The sequence below is a fragment of the Octodon degus genome, unplaced genomic scaffold (assembly GCF_000260255.1).
Source record: "Octodon degus isolate 3935 unplaced genomic scaffold, OctDeg1.0 scaffold00048, whole genome shotgun sequence".
NCBI lineage: Eukaryota > Metazoa > Chordata > Mammalia > Rodentia > Octodontidae > Octodon > Octodon degus.
The window spans coordinates 12,993,524-13,007,500 of NW_004524624.1; the positions used below are offsets into that span (position 1 = coordinate 12,993,524).

The following is a 13,977-nucleotide window of genomic DNA, read 5'->3' on the forward strand; positions in this document are numbered from 1 at the left end:
GAGACTTTACAGGAGGAAGCTTGGGAGGAAAGAAATTGTCTGATGTTATTGAAATTTGGATAGCTCCCATGAAAAGAGCTGTAATCTGTCATACGATCAGCATTCTATGCACTATGCTCCTGCTCAACAAACTGAGACTTTGAACAAATCTTTAAAACAAGAGCGTTTAACAAGACTGTATCTAATTATAGGACCTTATTGTTATTAAAAAGATGGATATGTAGCAGAAGAGATTTTGTGTGGGAAATAAGGCACCTGAGGGAAATTCTTTTGCTTTCGGGAGGGCTGAACCACTAACAGGTTGCTTTTAACCACTGTTAGGGAAAATAACTCCACACGTTGGAGAGAATGGGAGTTTCACAGCTCAGGCCTTAGGCATGAGAATGAGGAAGCAGTGGAAACATCCAGGCCGGTCCTCATGACTGAGGCTCACTGAAACAAAACATAGGCATCTCTCTGGAGTGCAGGCCACACTAGTCTTTTCTCCCCTAGTGAAACCAGGTGAATGACTTTCAGTTTAGGATGAGTACTCATATTTGAGTTAGAGACAGTGGAAAGGAACAGAAACAGAGCATGAATCTAAACACTGGATTTTGATTTATAATTTAAAAATAATTACAACCCAACTGGATTATTTCTCATGACCTCAGCCCCAATAATATAAGCATATATTTTGGGGTGGCAACTATTAATTGTTTTCTTCCACCAATGCCCAGTCTTTCTCAGTTGTCACTATATTCAAAAGACACACAGATGCTTACAAAGATGTAGCAAATAGACCTATCTCTTCTTTCAATGAATCCCTCAGGGTAGGGATTAGCTACATTTTTTTAAAGCTGGAAATAAAAATACTTTGTTTCAACATCCCAGTTTTTGAGATTGAGAATCTAAGTGAGTTGCCCAAGGACTCTCAGCTCATTAGTCCCAGAACAGGTGCTAGAATTCTGGTTCTTCTGAAAGGATTATTTTAGGAACTTTTCAATAAAAGTTTTCCAAGAAAAAAGAAATAGTGCTGTGGATGCAGTTCAGTGCTGAGATGTTTGCCTAACCTTGGAGAGAACCTGGGTTTGAATATATATATTCAGTACTTGAATATATGTTTAAATACACATATGTTTGAATATATGCTTGAATATATATATATATATATATATATATATATATATATATTAGTGACTGTTAATAAATTATTCCTGAATTCTTATTTGTGGAAGGGGGTTCAGAGCAATGACTTTTCAGAACAATGGTAGGAGGTAGTATAGTTTAAAAAAGCAGCCTGTGTTCTACTGATTTAGCTTGGTTTTGATCATCATATTTATTTTGAACTTCAAATTACCAAAAGAGACCATAAGATTGTCATATTTATTGAGGATGATTGTACATAGAAACACATTCATATGTTAGCATCTCAAAGTTCTTTCCAAGTATTTTGTTCCCATAATTAAAAAACCCTTTGTTTACTTGCTTTTACAAAAGGAAACTAAAGATGAGTGAATTTAGGTGTGAAATCAGTGAATGAGTGGTTCAGCAATGAGTTTCTTTTGATAACCAAGATAAAAGAAACTATAGGCAGAAACAACCCATTAACTGACATCCATCAACTGATGAATGGATAAACAAAATGTGGTATATCTATAAAATGGAGTATTATTCAGTCACAAAAACAAATGAAGTACTGATACAAACAAGGATGAGTCTGGAAAATATAAGTGAAAGAAGCTAGACATAAAAGACTAAATATTATATGATCTTGTATATACAAAATGTCCCGAAAGACAAATCCATAAGGACGTAAAGTAAATCTGTGGTAGTTCCCACTAGAACTTGTAGGTATGAGAGTTTTTTTCAACAATGGAACCAGTTGATTTTGCCTTGGTAGCTATAACTGTTTTTTCCCCAGATCTAAAAGTTATATATGAGCTATTCTGGCTACAGTAAAAAACCTCCAAAGATTGGGTGATCTTTTAGAAAGAATATTTTTATTTAAAAAATGACACACTAAAGTGAATCAATTACATTTCAAACAAATAAGACATAAAATGTTTTCATAGAATTGGGATGGAGAGATTTTCTTTTGCTTACTGCTGCTGAGTGCCAGGAGTAAGAACCATCATAATTTTCTTCCTCTATGAGCATCAAATACAAAGATAAAACTTTTTTCTTATAAATTAGTGAAGTATTAAAATTTTCACTTTATTAAGAAATAAAACTTGTCCAGTGAAATATCCTTTTCCCATTTTCCTCTGCATCTTGTAGTAATTCTAACTCCAAGGATGTTACTGTATTTACTGAATTTACTCCTTCAGGTCAACTCCAAAGTGGTTTAGAAAACTATTTTTCTTAGTTCTTCTCCATAGGTTTCTTAATAGAATATTTGTCTGCAGGACACTTGGTTCATTTTGCAAGATTTTATTTATTGTGTTTTTCTACTTATGGGAATCCTCACAAAATGTAAAATACCTACAGAAACCACCTTTAGACTCATGAAAATAAAGATAAGCATAAATACGGTAACTTCTCATTTTCTAAAGAAATATATCTTGACATTTTCCATTTTCTTACAAAGCATCTAAAAAACTCATCCTTGCCCTTGTGTGCTCCTCAGTGCCGTGGGCTGCTTGCCTGGAAGACTGGCAGTGGAGCTGCCCTCACTTCCCGTGAGCACGTGGAAGAGCGTTATTTCTTGGCTCCATTTTTACAGGAAAGAATCCAAGTTTCGTTGGATCATGCATGCTTAGCTTTCTTGAAGAAGACCAGTTTAGTGGATTACTGTCTAATTTACACATAACAATAAAGACAAAGTTTGAATCTTTACAGATTAAATGCCCACTTTATACCATGGTGAAATTGTTTGAATTATGGGTGCGTGTACAGTATATAGATGTAGATATACTAGATATATCTATAAATAAAATAGTGCTTTAAAGTAACAATATTCTTTGGCTGGTTTAAATGCCTGCGGTAGACTCTTATAAAAGGCTAAAATGAAAACGGCCCCACGATTATTGTCAATCTTAACAGGGAGCTGGTGCGGAAGGTGCCTATACTGCTGACCATCAGCATCTCCAGGTCCACGATGTATTCCCTTGGGCCTGACAGTGGCTTCACGAGCACAAGCATTGCACTCACTGCACTTGTTTGCTGAAAGAAATGGGGGGATTTTTGTTATTTGTTATGACATCTCCTATAGAAATTAGAGGAAGCAGGGGAATAAAGGATGCTATGCCATCTTTTCTTACTTGGAACCTTTCTTTCCTTGAGCCCTTGCTAGTTACACGGACTTGCTTTTGAAATAGTTACTTTTCTCTAGTCCTTGCTCTCTGTTAACATTTCTCTACCCTCTTATCAAGTAGTTCTGGCTTTTATAGAGACTGCATAGGATGAGAATCTGGTATTTGTATTGGTAAACAGTGGTGTCCTTTTTCACTTTTTTAACACTGTCTGTTCACATTGTAGTGAGTAAACATATAGATGAACAGTTAATTTCAGTAGAAGGTGGTAAGTTTTAAGGTATAAACAGATATATAGGACATGTGAATAAAGTTGTATACGATGGGAGAAGTAGAGAAAGCTTGAAACATTGAAGTGAGGCTTTTGAATGACTAAGCAAAGTTTACATGGATAAACAGAAATTCCAGAAAGTACAAGGTTTAGATGAGCAGGAGGTACTTTAGTTTTGGTGAAGAATGTGAGGAATACTGGAAGTGGAGGAAGGTGTGATTGGAAAGGAAGGTAAGAGGATGCATGAGCCTAAATGCCAAGGGATAGGAACTTGGATTAAGATTTAGCCATCACTACAATAAGAAGACATTAAATGAAAAGAGAGAATGCAGATGTGGTAAGGCTGGAGTTCAGGTGGAGAATGAAATGGAAAAGGTGAAACCAAGCTGAGAATATATAACTCATAGAATGTGTACTGGATGGGTGGCCAGGAATATCCAACAGAACTGATGAGGGTGAGGATCCTGAAATGGACAAGTGGTCTCTGAATTTAATGTGTGGGTGTCGCTGTGGTCCTCTGCCCCCAACAGCTTTAGGAGGGTAAATGGAATAGAAGGTAGAGAAGGGACCTGAAGTAAGGAATAACAGTGTGATTATGACTGAATTTTAAGAACCTAGTCTTGCCAGGAAAAAAGCAACAGGACAAACTCTAGAGAGCAAAGGACATTGAACACATGCAAGATAGAGGGGAACCTGAAGAAGTAAGGTTCTTCCGGAGGAGGTGAGATTAAGAATACAGATAGCGTATTGGTCTTGACTAGCAGAAGTGAAAGCTTGTCTTCGGGCTACATGGAGGACAAAGAGGTGTAAGTTTGCATGGGTTGGGATGGAAAGTATAAGTAATTCATGCATATTGGTGTTGATAGTTTTGGAGGGGTAGGAGGTAAAAGTGAAGAGTATAAGGACTTAAAGAATATGGGAACTTTTGAGATCAGGGACTAGAAAGAACAGAAAGAAGAAATTAAAACAAGGACTATGGAGTATACTAAGGATTTATATGAAATCAGAGACTAAGATTTTATAATATTAGCAATCTGTGCAGACAAGCTGGGTATGAAAATGAGGATGCTGACAGAAGGTTGAGGTGTTAGTGACAGGATAGTTTAGGTGTTCAGCAGGCATTTGATAGATTAGAGGACAGAGGACTACTGTCTCTTTGAGGATGAAGAGCACATAGAATGGGAGTGTAGGCATAAAAGAGAGGAAGGAAGGCCAGCTATTGAGTGGACTACTAGAGGTCAAGTTCTTATCCTGTGAAACTGTTATGAATTAAAGTCTGGGCCTAGCCAGGGTGGCTGATGGCAGAGAGCATGATGCTGAAGTTCATGGGAGACAGGGAACTATAGGCTAAAGCAGTGAACAATTCAAATAGTGCCATGCTCAGAAGAAACACTTCCTAACAGAGCCCTTCCTTGTTCTGGGCCCTTTTCTCTTCCCTACACTCTCTCCCTGAGTGATCCTAACCAGCGCTGTGGCTTTAGCTTCATGGTTGCCAGTGACTTGAAAGTCTGTATTTCAAACCAATATACTCTACATAGATGTCTCACAGGCATCAGGACTTAATCTATACAAAATTAATTTCTCATTTTCTCCTCCACACCAGTTCCTTTCTGTTCTCTCAGTAAATGGTGCTACCATCTACCACTACGTCAGACAGAAAAAAGGAAGAGGCAATCTCTGATTTCTCTTTTATCCTCTAAATTCCCAACAGCAAGTTACAAAGTTATATAGTTCTTGGTTTTTCCTCTTCCATTTCATTCTCCACCTGAACTCCAGTCTTACCACATATACATTCTTTCTCTTCATTTAATATCCTCTCATTGTACTGATTGCTAAATCTTAACCCAAGCTCTTATCCCTTGGCATTTAGACTCATGCATCTACTTACCCACCTTTCCAGCCACCTTTCAGTATCCATACAAATCTGTCTTTTAAAAAAATCCACTGCTACCCCATAATTTCCTATCTCTTGAATTTCAAACTGCACTTTTTATTTCCATTCTGGCCCCATCCAATTCAGGCTCTGTAGCATACGCAAGAGTCCTTTTAACATGAAAATCCAGTATAGGCTACTCTACTTGAAATCTTTAAAATCTATCAAGCTTTGTGTGAGCTCATCCCTGTTCATCACATCAAACTTCTCTCAGGCATTTTTCCTGAGCACTTGATTTTCCAGACCAATGAGTCTTTATATTGTTCATTTTTCTCTTCTTAATTCATATTCAAACTTAAATCCATTTCTTCCAGAGGCTTCTACACCACTGCTTTCCTGGTTGGGAATATCCACTAAATACTATGCATCCTAATACAGTGTGTATGTGTGCGTGTGCATGTGCGTGTGCGTGTGTGTGTATGTATGTATGTATGTAAGTAATTTGTAGCTCTGAGTGAATGTTTGATGTCTTAAAAAATAAGCTCTAATGGGGCAGGAACTGGCTTGATTTTATTCACTATGGTGTCTGTATACAGGGGAAGATTGCCTCTTACAAGCGGTACTTGTAGGTAACAGTAACGCCTTGAAGGTGTTTATTGTATTAATTCTTTTAAAAATAACTTTTGGAGCACTTGTTGTATGCCAGGGCCCATGCTGCATGCTAAGAACAGAAGAGTGAATGGTAGGCAAGGTCTCTGTTCTTATAACAACGCAGTCCGATGGATGACAGGTCAGGCAGTGGCAGGGCTATGAGCAAAACTAAGGCTGGGAGTGATTTTCTGCCTTCCATTTCACATATGATTTCTTCTTTTTTTCTCATTAAGCTTTGTTTTAATGGGTCTCAAAATTCTGTGATGGATTTTTGGTCAAGTTGTTTCCATTAAAAAGTATTGATTTTAAAAGCTAATAACTTAAAAAACTGCCACACACACACACACACACACACACAAAAAAAAAAAATGGTCCATAAGATTTCTTTATAGTAGATCCATTTTTCTAAGGAAGATTTCCTCAGTATTCTTCCAAAAGGAATTTAAATAAATTTTTTGCACAGTCTTTCAAAGGATCAGGTCAACTCCCATGATTATCAGAAAAACCTGTATCTGTTAATTTTTATGTCTTTGGATTAAGGATTTCCTCATGCAATTGGACCTTTCTTTTGTAAAGGTGCTAACTTTTCCTGCATGGTGATATTTAAAGCTCTCTCAAATCACTTTACATGCCTTTTTAATTCCACGTGGCACCCAGCACAAAGCAGAGAACATAGTACATAATTAAAGGCTAGTAAATTTTATACATTAGAAGCCTCTGCACAAGTGGAATGGTAATGAGAAATTTTGTAGGAGTTGATCCAAGTATTTTTAAAATCATATGATAAATAATCTTGAATTGTTTTCAAGTAGCTATTTTTCAAATAATTTGGAATTAATTAACTCTGGAATTACAAAATTGGCAATGATTTTTGTCATTCATGAGAAAAAGGATTTCATTTGAGAAAAAGTTGATGAGTAACCATATTTAAAAAAAAAATCAGGCCAAGCTGGCACAGTGACACACATCTATGATCCCAGTACTTTGGGAGGTTAAGGCAGCAGCATCATATATTCAAGCCCAGCCTGAGAAATTTGCAAATCAGTGAGACCCTGTCGTAAAATACAAAATAACAAAGGGCTTGGATGTGTAACTGAGTGAAATGCCTTGGGTTTTATACTTAGTACTGCCCCAAAAAGTCAATGAATGGAGATATGAGTTAAAAAAATAGCTTTCAGGGCTGGCCAAATAGGTGAGCAGATTAAAACACCCTCAAGCAGGTGCAGGGGCTGGGGGTTCAATCCCTGGGCCTGCTGTACCAACCCCGCCCCCAGGGCACACTAAGACAGCAATTGAAACTGGACATGGTGGCATGCGCCTGTAATCCCAGCTCTTGGGAGACTGTAAACAGGAAGATCACTATGAGTCTGATCTAGTAGTGAGACCCTGAACACCCTGTAAACACTTCCCTAAAATAAAAAAATAAAAAAACCCTTCACTTAGTTATTTTTTAATTCTGACAAGAAATTCTGCTTTCTTAAGTTACAGTTAAGAGGTCAAAATGGAAAGTTATTTTACAAACGTTTTGAGATGAACCTCTTTTGTTATCAAGAAATTATTGATAACATCTGTTTGGGCTGGAATGACTTAATTGGCATTATCTGAACTGTGTGAAACTCAGTAACAGGTAACTTCTTACGAGACACAGTTTATATCAAAATTCAAACGTCAAGTGCTAAAATAGTTATTCTTTTCTATTAGAAAAAAATAGGAATAGATTGTATTGTGGATTGAGTTTTTTCACTTCAGATGTTGGTCAGAGAAATTAGTCATTTAAAATTTACTGGAATCATATTATTCTTGAGCTGGAAGGGAAGTTCATACATCAAAGAGCAAGATAAACATGTAAACATTAAAAATCTGTAAACTTTGCCACAAGGATGAATTTCTCAAATTGCTTTCATATTCTGAAAATGAAATATTAACTTTAATTTGATTAAGAGTGAAGAGTGCCCAAAGGAGTTTGAAAAAATCATCACTGGATGAATAACATCCTCAGCATGAAACAGTTACTGTAACCCTGGACACTGCCTGGTGGGATGCCATCATTTGCACATGCAGTGCTAAGCCATATTTAAAATGTGTCAGAGTTTTATCCTAAAATGAACTTGTTAAAATTTTACAGGGAAGACCAGGAGGCAGAGGCTCTGGAATCCAGGAGAGCAGCTTGGATACTCTGGAGAGATTGGAGAGGTGATAGGAGTGGTCAAAGGAGGAGAGGCTGGAGCATGGCAGGTGAAGATAAGCCAGGAGACCCCGTGGAGAGGGAAATGCCAGAATTCAGGGGGGAGACTTCACAAAGGAAATAAAGGTGTAAGAACAGACATGGGTGAGCTTGCAGCTATCTGCCCTGAAGTTTGTATGAATGGCACAACTGCTGACACATGCTGTGTGCGGATATGGGTCTTTTCAGAGACGGATAGGTGGTGGTCTTGGTGTGAGTGTAAACTGTCTTGCAGATGTTGCCATAAGGAATTCATGATGCTTTAGAGACTCTCCAGTGATATTTTTTCTATGTATAATTAAATATCATAGATTTGGTGTGTATGTATGAGTAGGCTTGTATTTTTGTAGTGACATGCAGTTCTATTAGAGACCACAGCTTGTTCATTTGAGTGACTTTAGGGAAGCTGTCTATTCTGAATCTCACTTTTTGCTTCTGAAAAAACATGGAGAGTGTTATGGTGGGATCCACAATGTGCTTCCAAGACTTACTGTGTTGAGAGCTTAGTCGCTGACGGATTTAGGAAAAGTGATAGGATCATGAGGGCTCTAACTTAATTTGATGGTACTATTGGGAGGGATGGAAACAGAAGATGGGTCTAGTGGACAGAAGATTGACTTTGAAGACTAGACGAGGCATACACAATTCTTTCCTACCTATTGGGATTTTCCCTTTTTTTTTCTCTGCTTCCCAACTGCTGTAAAGTGAGCAATTCTACTCCACCATGCCTTCTTCACCATGCTATTTCACTTCACTACAGGGCCAGAAACAATGGCTCCAGCTGGCCATGGATTGAAACCTCTGAAACCACGGGCCAAGGAAGTCTTTCTTCCTTTAATCTAATTATGGCAGGTATTTTGTCATAGTGACAAAAAGCTGAGTAACACAGGGGTCAATGTAATATCTATCTGACAGTATTGCCAGGAGACTTAAAGGTGATAATATACATGAAAGTCCTTACATATAAAACTTTTTAAATTTTAACTTTCCTTTCATCCGAATGCTATATATCAATGATAAATTTCTACCTGTCTCAATAGTGCATGCTGCCCATAGGATACTTACTCTTAGGTAGAATTCTCCATTTTCATTTCCAGATTTAATCCGAAAAGTATTGATGGTGTTGGTAAAGACACTTGTGGCTTGTATTTGGAAGATATCTGATGGTACAGCCCTGTCAGATCTGATGCTCATGTATCTGTAGGCTATGGAATAGGGCAGTTCTCGGCAAATAGCATTTGAGACTGGGCAAATACACCGGCTGCAGAGATAGACAAGAACAGTATTCACTAGGTGGTTTGGGAAGACCAGAAAATTCTCACTTTCAAAAGTTCTGATGTTTTTCGTACTTCTCTGTTGTTAGAATGTAGGGATCTTGACAAGGATTTCGTGGGTAACAACGGAATCCACCATGATAATTCCAACACATTTCATCCTCTCGACATTCGTTGGTGGTCTCACATTCATTTATATCTGTAGAGACGCAGGATTAAAGAGTTTATAGATCTAAGAAAATAGTGTAGGTGACAGGCTCTGGTTTGCAATGAAGTCTGTGAGAATGTAGATGGTATTCAGCCTGCTTTTAGACACAAGACGGAGTGAGACCTAATTTCATTGCATTGAATTCAGGATAGACAGATCTGAGCCTCTCTGGACAGATAAATAAGTGTTATTTCATATTTTATGAAGTAGCAATTGTTTATCTGTTGAATTAAATCCTAAATGCTAACTATAGACTCTGCTTATATAAATGTAAAAAGGATTAGTTTGGAATATAAATATTGGAGTAACTACTTAAAATAAAATGGAATTGAAGAATAGATGTGTGCATACAATGGTGGGTTTGAAGTAGAACTAATTAATTCTGTGCAGAGGATTAAGCAAGGATGGAGGAAGGAGTAAGTATCCCAGCTTGGCCTTGTAGGGTGGTGACTGGATGAGATTTTCCTGGTTAGCATGGGAATGGCTATTTAGACTGAATAAACAACAAGCCAAAACTACGAAGAGGGGATATTTATCATTTCCCAGCAGAAAGGAGAGAGGAAAAAGGCAAGAAAGGTAAGTTTCATTACGCAGAATTATTTGAGGGGCAGTAAATGCTTGGTGAGGGGACTGCACTCTCCCGGAGGCACAGCAGAAGTTGTGCTATGGAGCAGTTTGGCCACTGAGAGCGGAGCTACGCTGGGACTGCATGGAGAGGAAAGTAAGTGGTGGGAGGCAAACTAGGAGAAGCAGAGAAGTGCCCAAGAAGCAGAAGGACGTGAGCTGAGGAAGGAGGGTTGAGGGTTGGCCAGGTTAGACAAGGTCTGACTTTGGATTTGACTATTAGACAACATGTGACTCTCAGATAACTTGGGAGCTAACAGTTTTAGTAATGAGTGATTACTTTTATGACAAGAGCAACAATGAAATTAATATACACATCCCTATATAAATCTATCCCTCATTATATTTGAATAGTCATTTTTATTCCATCCAATATAAGCCTTCTCTGAATCATGCACTTCCCAGAATTGGATGTTTTTCTTCACTAATTTACTCACCCCATAAGTAATCTACTGAATCCTTGTTGCAAGCCAGGCCTAGGATAAGTCATGGGACTTGATCTCTTTGCAAGTCTCATGCATGGTGTTTTTCTTTTAGGGCTTTTATTCCTTTCTAGCTTTGCATTATTGAAATCTGCAAGGGGTACCTCAGTTTACAAAACAATTTGGTTCACAAACAACTATTTGGCAAAATTTGTTTTGTTTGCAAACTCTGTGATCAGGTCAGAAACATGATCACAGCCATCTTTTTTAGAAGAATGGAATGACTTAAATTCTGTTTTAATTCCTCCATTAGCCTGAAACTCTTTGGGAACAAGGGCTACAGTCCTCACCTTTAATCTTTTCACCACCAAGAGTTAATATACTTTAAGAATATTAAGTTACTAAATTGCTTCTCACACAACCCAGGGAGATATTCTCTCCAATTGATATTGAGGAAAAATAAGTAAGGATTCAGCCACACATTCCTAGTTCATACAGCTAGTGGCAGGTATCTTTCCATTGCAAGTTACCCTGAGTAAGAATAATTATATTCTGGCTTTGTACAAAAAATATCTTTTAGCTTCCAAATGGCTGCAGTTATCTGGAATCCAGGAGGAGACGGGAAAAGCTATACAGCTTCTAAGAGTGGGTTACAAGAAGAATCTTCTTGGGCTGGCTATGAGTGGATACAGAAGTCCTGGGTTCCTTAGGAGAAATCATGGGGGACTGGCCCTGTCAATATTTTTCACTTTCTTAAAAAACAGAGGTTCTGTTTAACTACAGAGAAATGAAGGTTGTTTGTCATAAGGAGTTCAACAGTGGCAAAAAGAAAGCTTAAGCTATAACTTAATTTATTACTTCTAGTAATTTATAGCCTACCATAATTGATAGCTTGATCATTTTTTTATATCTGGATGTGTGTTTATTCATTCTGTCTGTCTCCCTCTATTTCTCTGTCTCCATCTCTGTCTTTGTCTCTCTCACTACACACACACACACACACACACACACACACACACACACACACAGAGTTTTCATTTTTGTAAGCCTGTGGAAATGAGAACAGTTATTTCATACTCAAAATAAGCCATTAGGATAAGAATCCAAACCCTTCAATTTTACTTTGTTTTGGTGACTGGGGCACAGGTGGGATGGTTTTACTGGAGGCAAGCAATTGCTTTATAGTTTAAAAGAATGTAAATCTCCATGAAAAATGTTTTGGCTTAAACAAATATTCTGAAGCTGCATTATCTTCAACACAACACTGCTCGTGAACCCTTGCTTTCAATTTCAGTACATTTTCTACCTTTAATTACCACAGATATAAATGTTTCTGCATATATAGACCAGACAAATAAGATCCAATTGTACATTAATTTGCTCCTGTTTTTACTGAGTATCAAATCTAGTTATGACCAGAAACACATGGACATTTATTTGGCAGACTAAAAATTGGTGCTTGCATTTAATATTCATGTTCAAAGTTGCAATTAGACTTCCATAAGCATAACCGCTGGAATGCAATGTTTTCCCACAATTAATATTTACAGTTTCTAATAATCTGCAAAAGGTTAGAAAGATGTTCATTGAGTAGTGAATGGCATTCTGATTATGTTCAGACCTAGTGGTTGGAACTCTAGCTGCATACTACAATATCCCGGGTCACGGCTCTTCTCTGAGCTAGTATTTTCCAGTATAATTATGACACAGATTGAGAGTCCCCATTTACTCCTTTCCTGGACTTTTGCCTTTCTTAACAGTCTTTACTGTCCTTATGTACTCTTTCCAAGTCTGATTAAACAATATTCTCTAGAGAGAATTTACTATTAGCCACTTACATCGCTAATTTTCAAAAAAACTGATTGTGCAGGTTTTATAGCTTACAAGTGAGTTTCACATGCTAGTTTGTTTCATTCCCATATTCCCCTTTTCAAAAAGGCAAGTCAAGACTTACAAAGTTTGATGATTTGTTTGGGATTACATTGGTCAAATGTCGTAGAGCTAGGTTCAAATAAACCTTTTATTCTCAAGTTTTTTTTTCTCACTCCTTCACTATTTTGCATAAATTTAGGTATTTCACCAGCCTTTTCAAGATTATCTTCCTTTTTTTCTATGGTTGCTTGATTTTTTTAATGTTAAAAGAATTTAAAGTACATGCCACCCAGTAGGTAGGTGGACAAGAGTGTGTATTTTCAGATCTTCCAGAAAGACTGAAATTGCAGTGTAGTAGAGTGCTGCCTCTATTTCCTATGTGTAAGTATGAAGGTCACATAAGTGTTTATTTTGAAATTGGGCCAAGGTTATTATCTATTTTTGGATTAACAGTTTTTGTTTTTCAGAGCACATTTTAATATACATAAGTGTAATTTTCCTCAGTGTTATGGTTTGTGTGTATTTGTTCCCCCAAAGCCTCATGTAGTCATTGAGGCACAGTTCTACAGTTTGATTAACTCATGATCCAAGGTTGGGACTATGGGTATGAGTACTGCTGGGATTATGGGTCTAAGTACTGCTGGGATTATTGGTGTGAGTGCTACAGCCAGCCTGGGGCGGATATCCTGAATATAACATAAGAGAGACAGACGTGCTCTCTGTTGCCACTGTTCCCACCCTTTTGTTCTCTGCTCTTTGCTGCTGCCATGAAAGGCTGCCTTCTGCCAAGTGCCGCTCTGCCCTAGAGCCAGCCGAGTATGGACTGAAACCTCCAGTAACTGTGAGCTAAAGAACCCTTTCCTTCCTTCATTTTGAGTGTTGGGTGTTTGTCTCAGCAACAAGAGAAAAGTAGCTGAGACACTGAGCACTTAATTTACTTCATTATTTAGTCTTGGTGTTTCAGAAAATTGAGACGATGTTGAGATCTGTCTAACCAACTTATTAAGTTAGGCTATAAACTCAAATTCCTGGTGAAACATTTTAATAATAGAATATTTCCTGGTAGATGATTAGCAGATGTGATCTCATTGAGATTATATTGGCTATTTGGTAGTGATATTAGCATTTCATTAAAATTATTTTCAGAAAGAACCCCACTGAATTTCAAACAAAGTCAAGGTTAACACTGAATCTCCTCTTTTTTTTTCCCAAAATTTTATTGATAAACAAATAGCAATGAGACAGTTTCAAATCAAATTGGTAGGACAGTTTCAATAATTCATACATTGCATACATTCTTCCTAGTGGTTAATTGCTGTACAAGATGC

General features: G+C 37.5%; 1 protein-coding gene across 4 annotated transcripts in view; it reads right to left on the bottom strand.

The window, feature by feature from the left end:
• Window positions 1-1,296: 1,296 nt before the first annotated feature.
• Window positions 1,297-13,977, bottom strand: part of Efemp1 (EGF containing fibulin extracellular matrix protein 1) — a 69,866-nt gene continuing 57,185 nt past the window's right edge. For all 4 annotated transcript variants that reach the window (XM_004632440.3, XM_023716479.1, XM_023716478.1 and 1 more), the window contains exons 9-11: window positions 9,599-9,722; window positions 9,315-9,510; window positions 1,297-3,141 (exon numbers count right to left, since the gene is read on the bottom strand). In XM_004632440.3, the coding sequence (XP_004632497.1) occupies window positions 2,980-3,141; window positions 9,315-9,510; window positions 9,599-9,722 (482 nt within the window). In that variant the 3' untranslated portion in view covers window positions 1,297-2,979. The remainder of the gene's footprint in view (window positions 3,142-9,314; window positions 9,511-9,598; window positions 9,723-13,977) is intronic.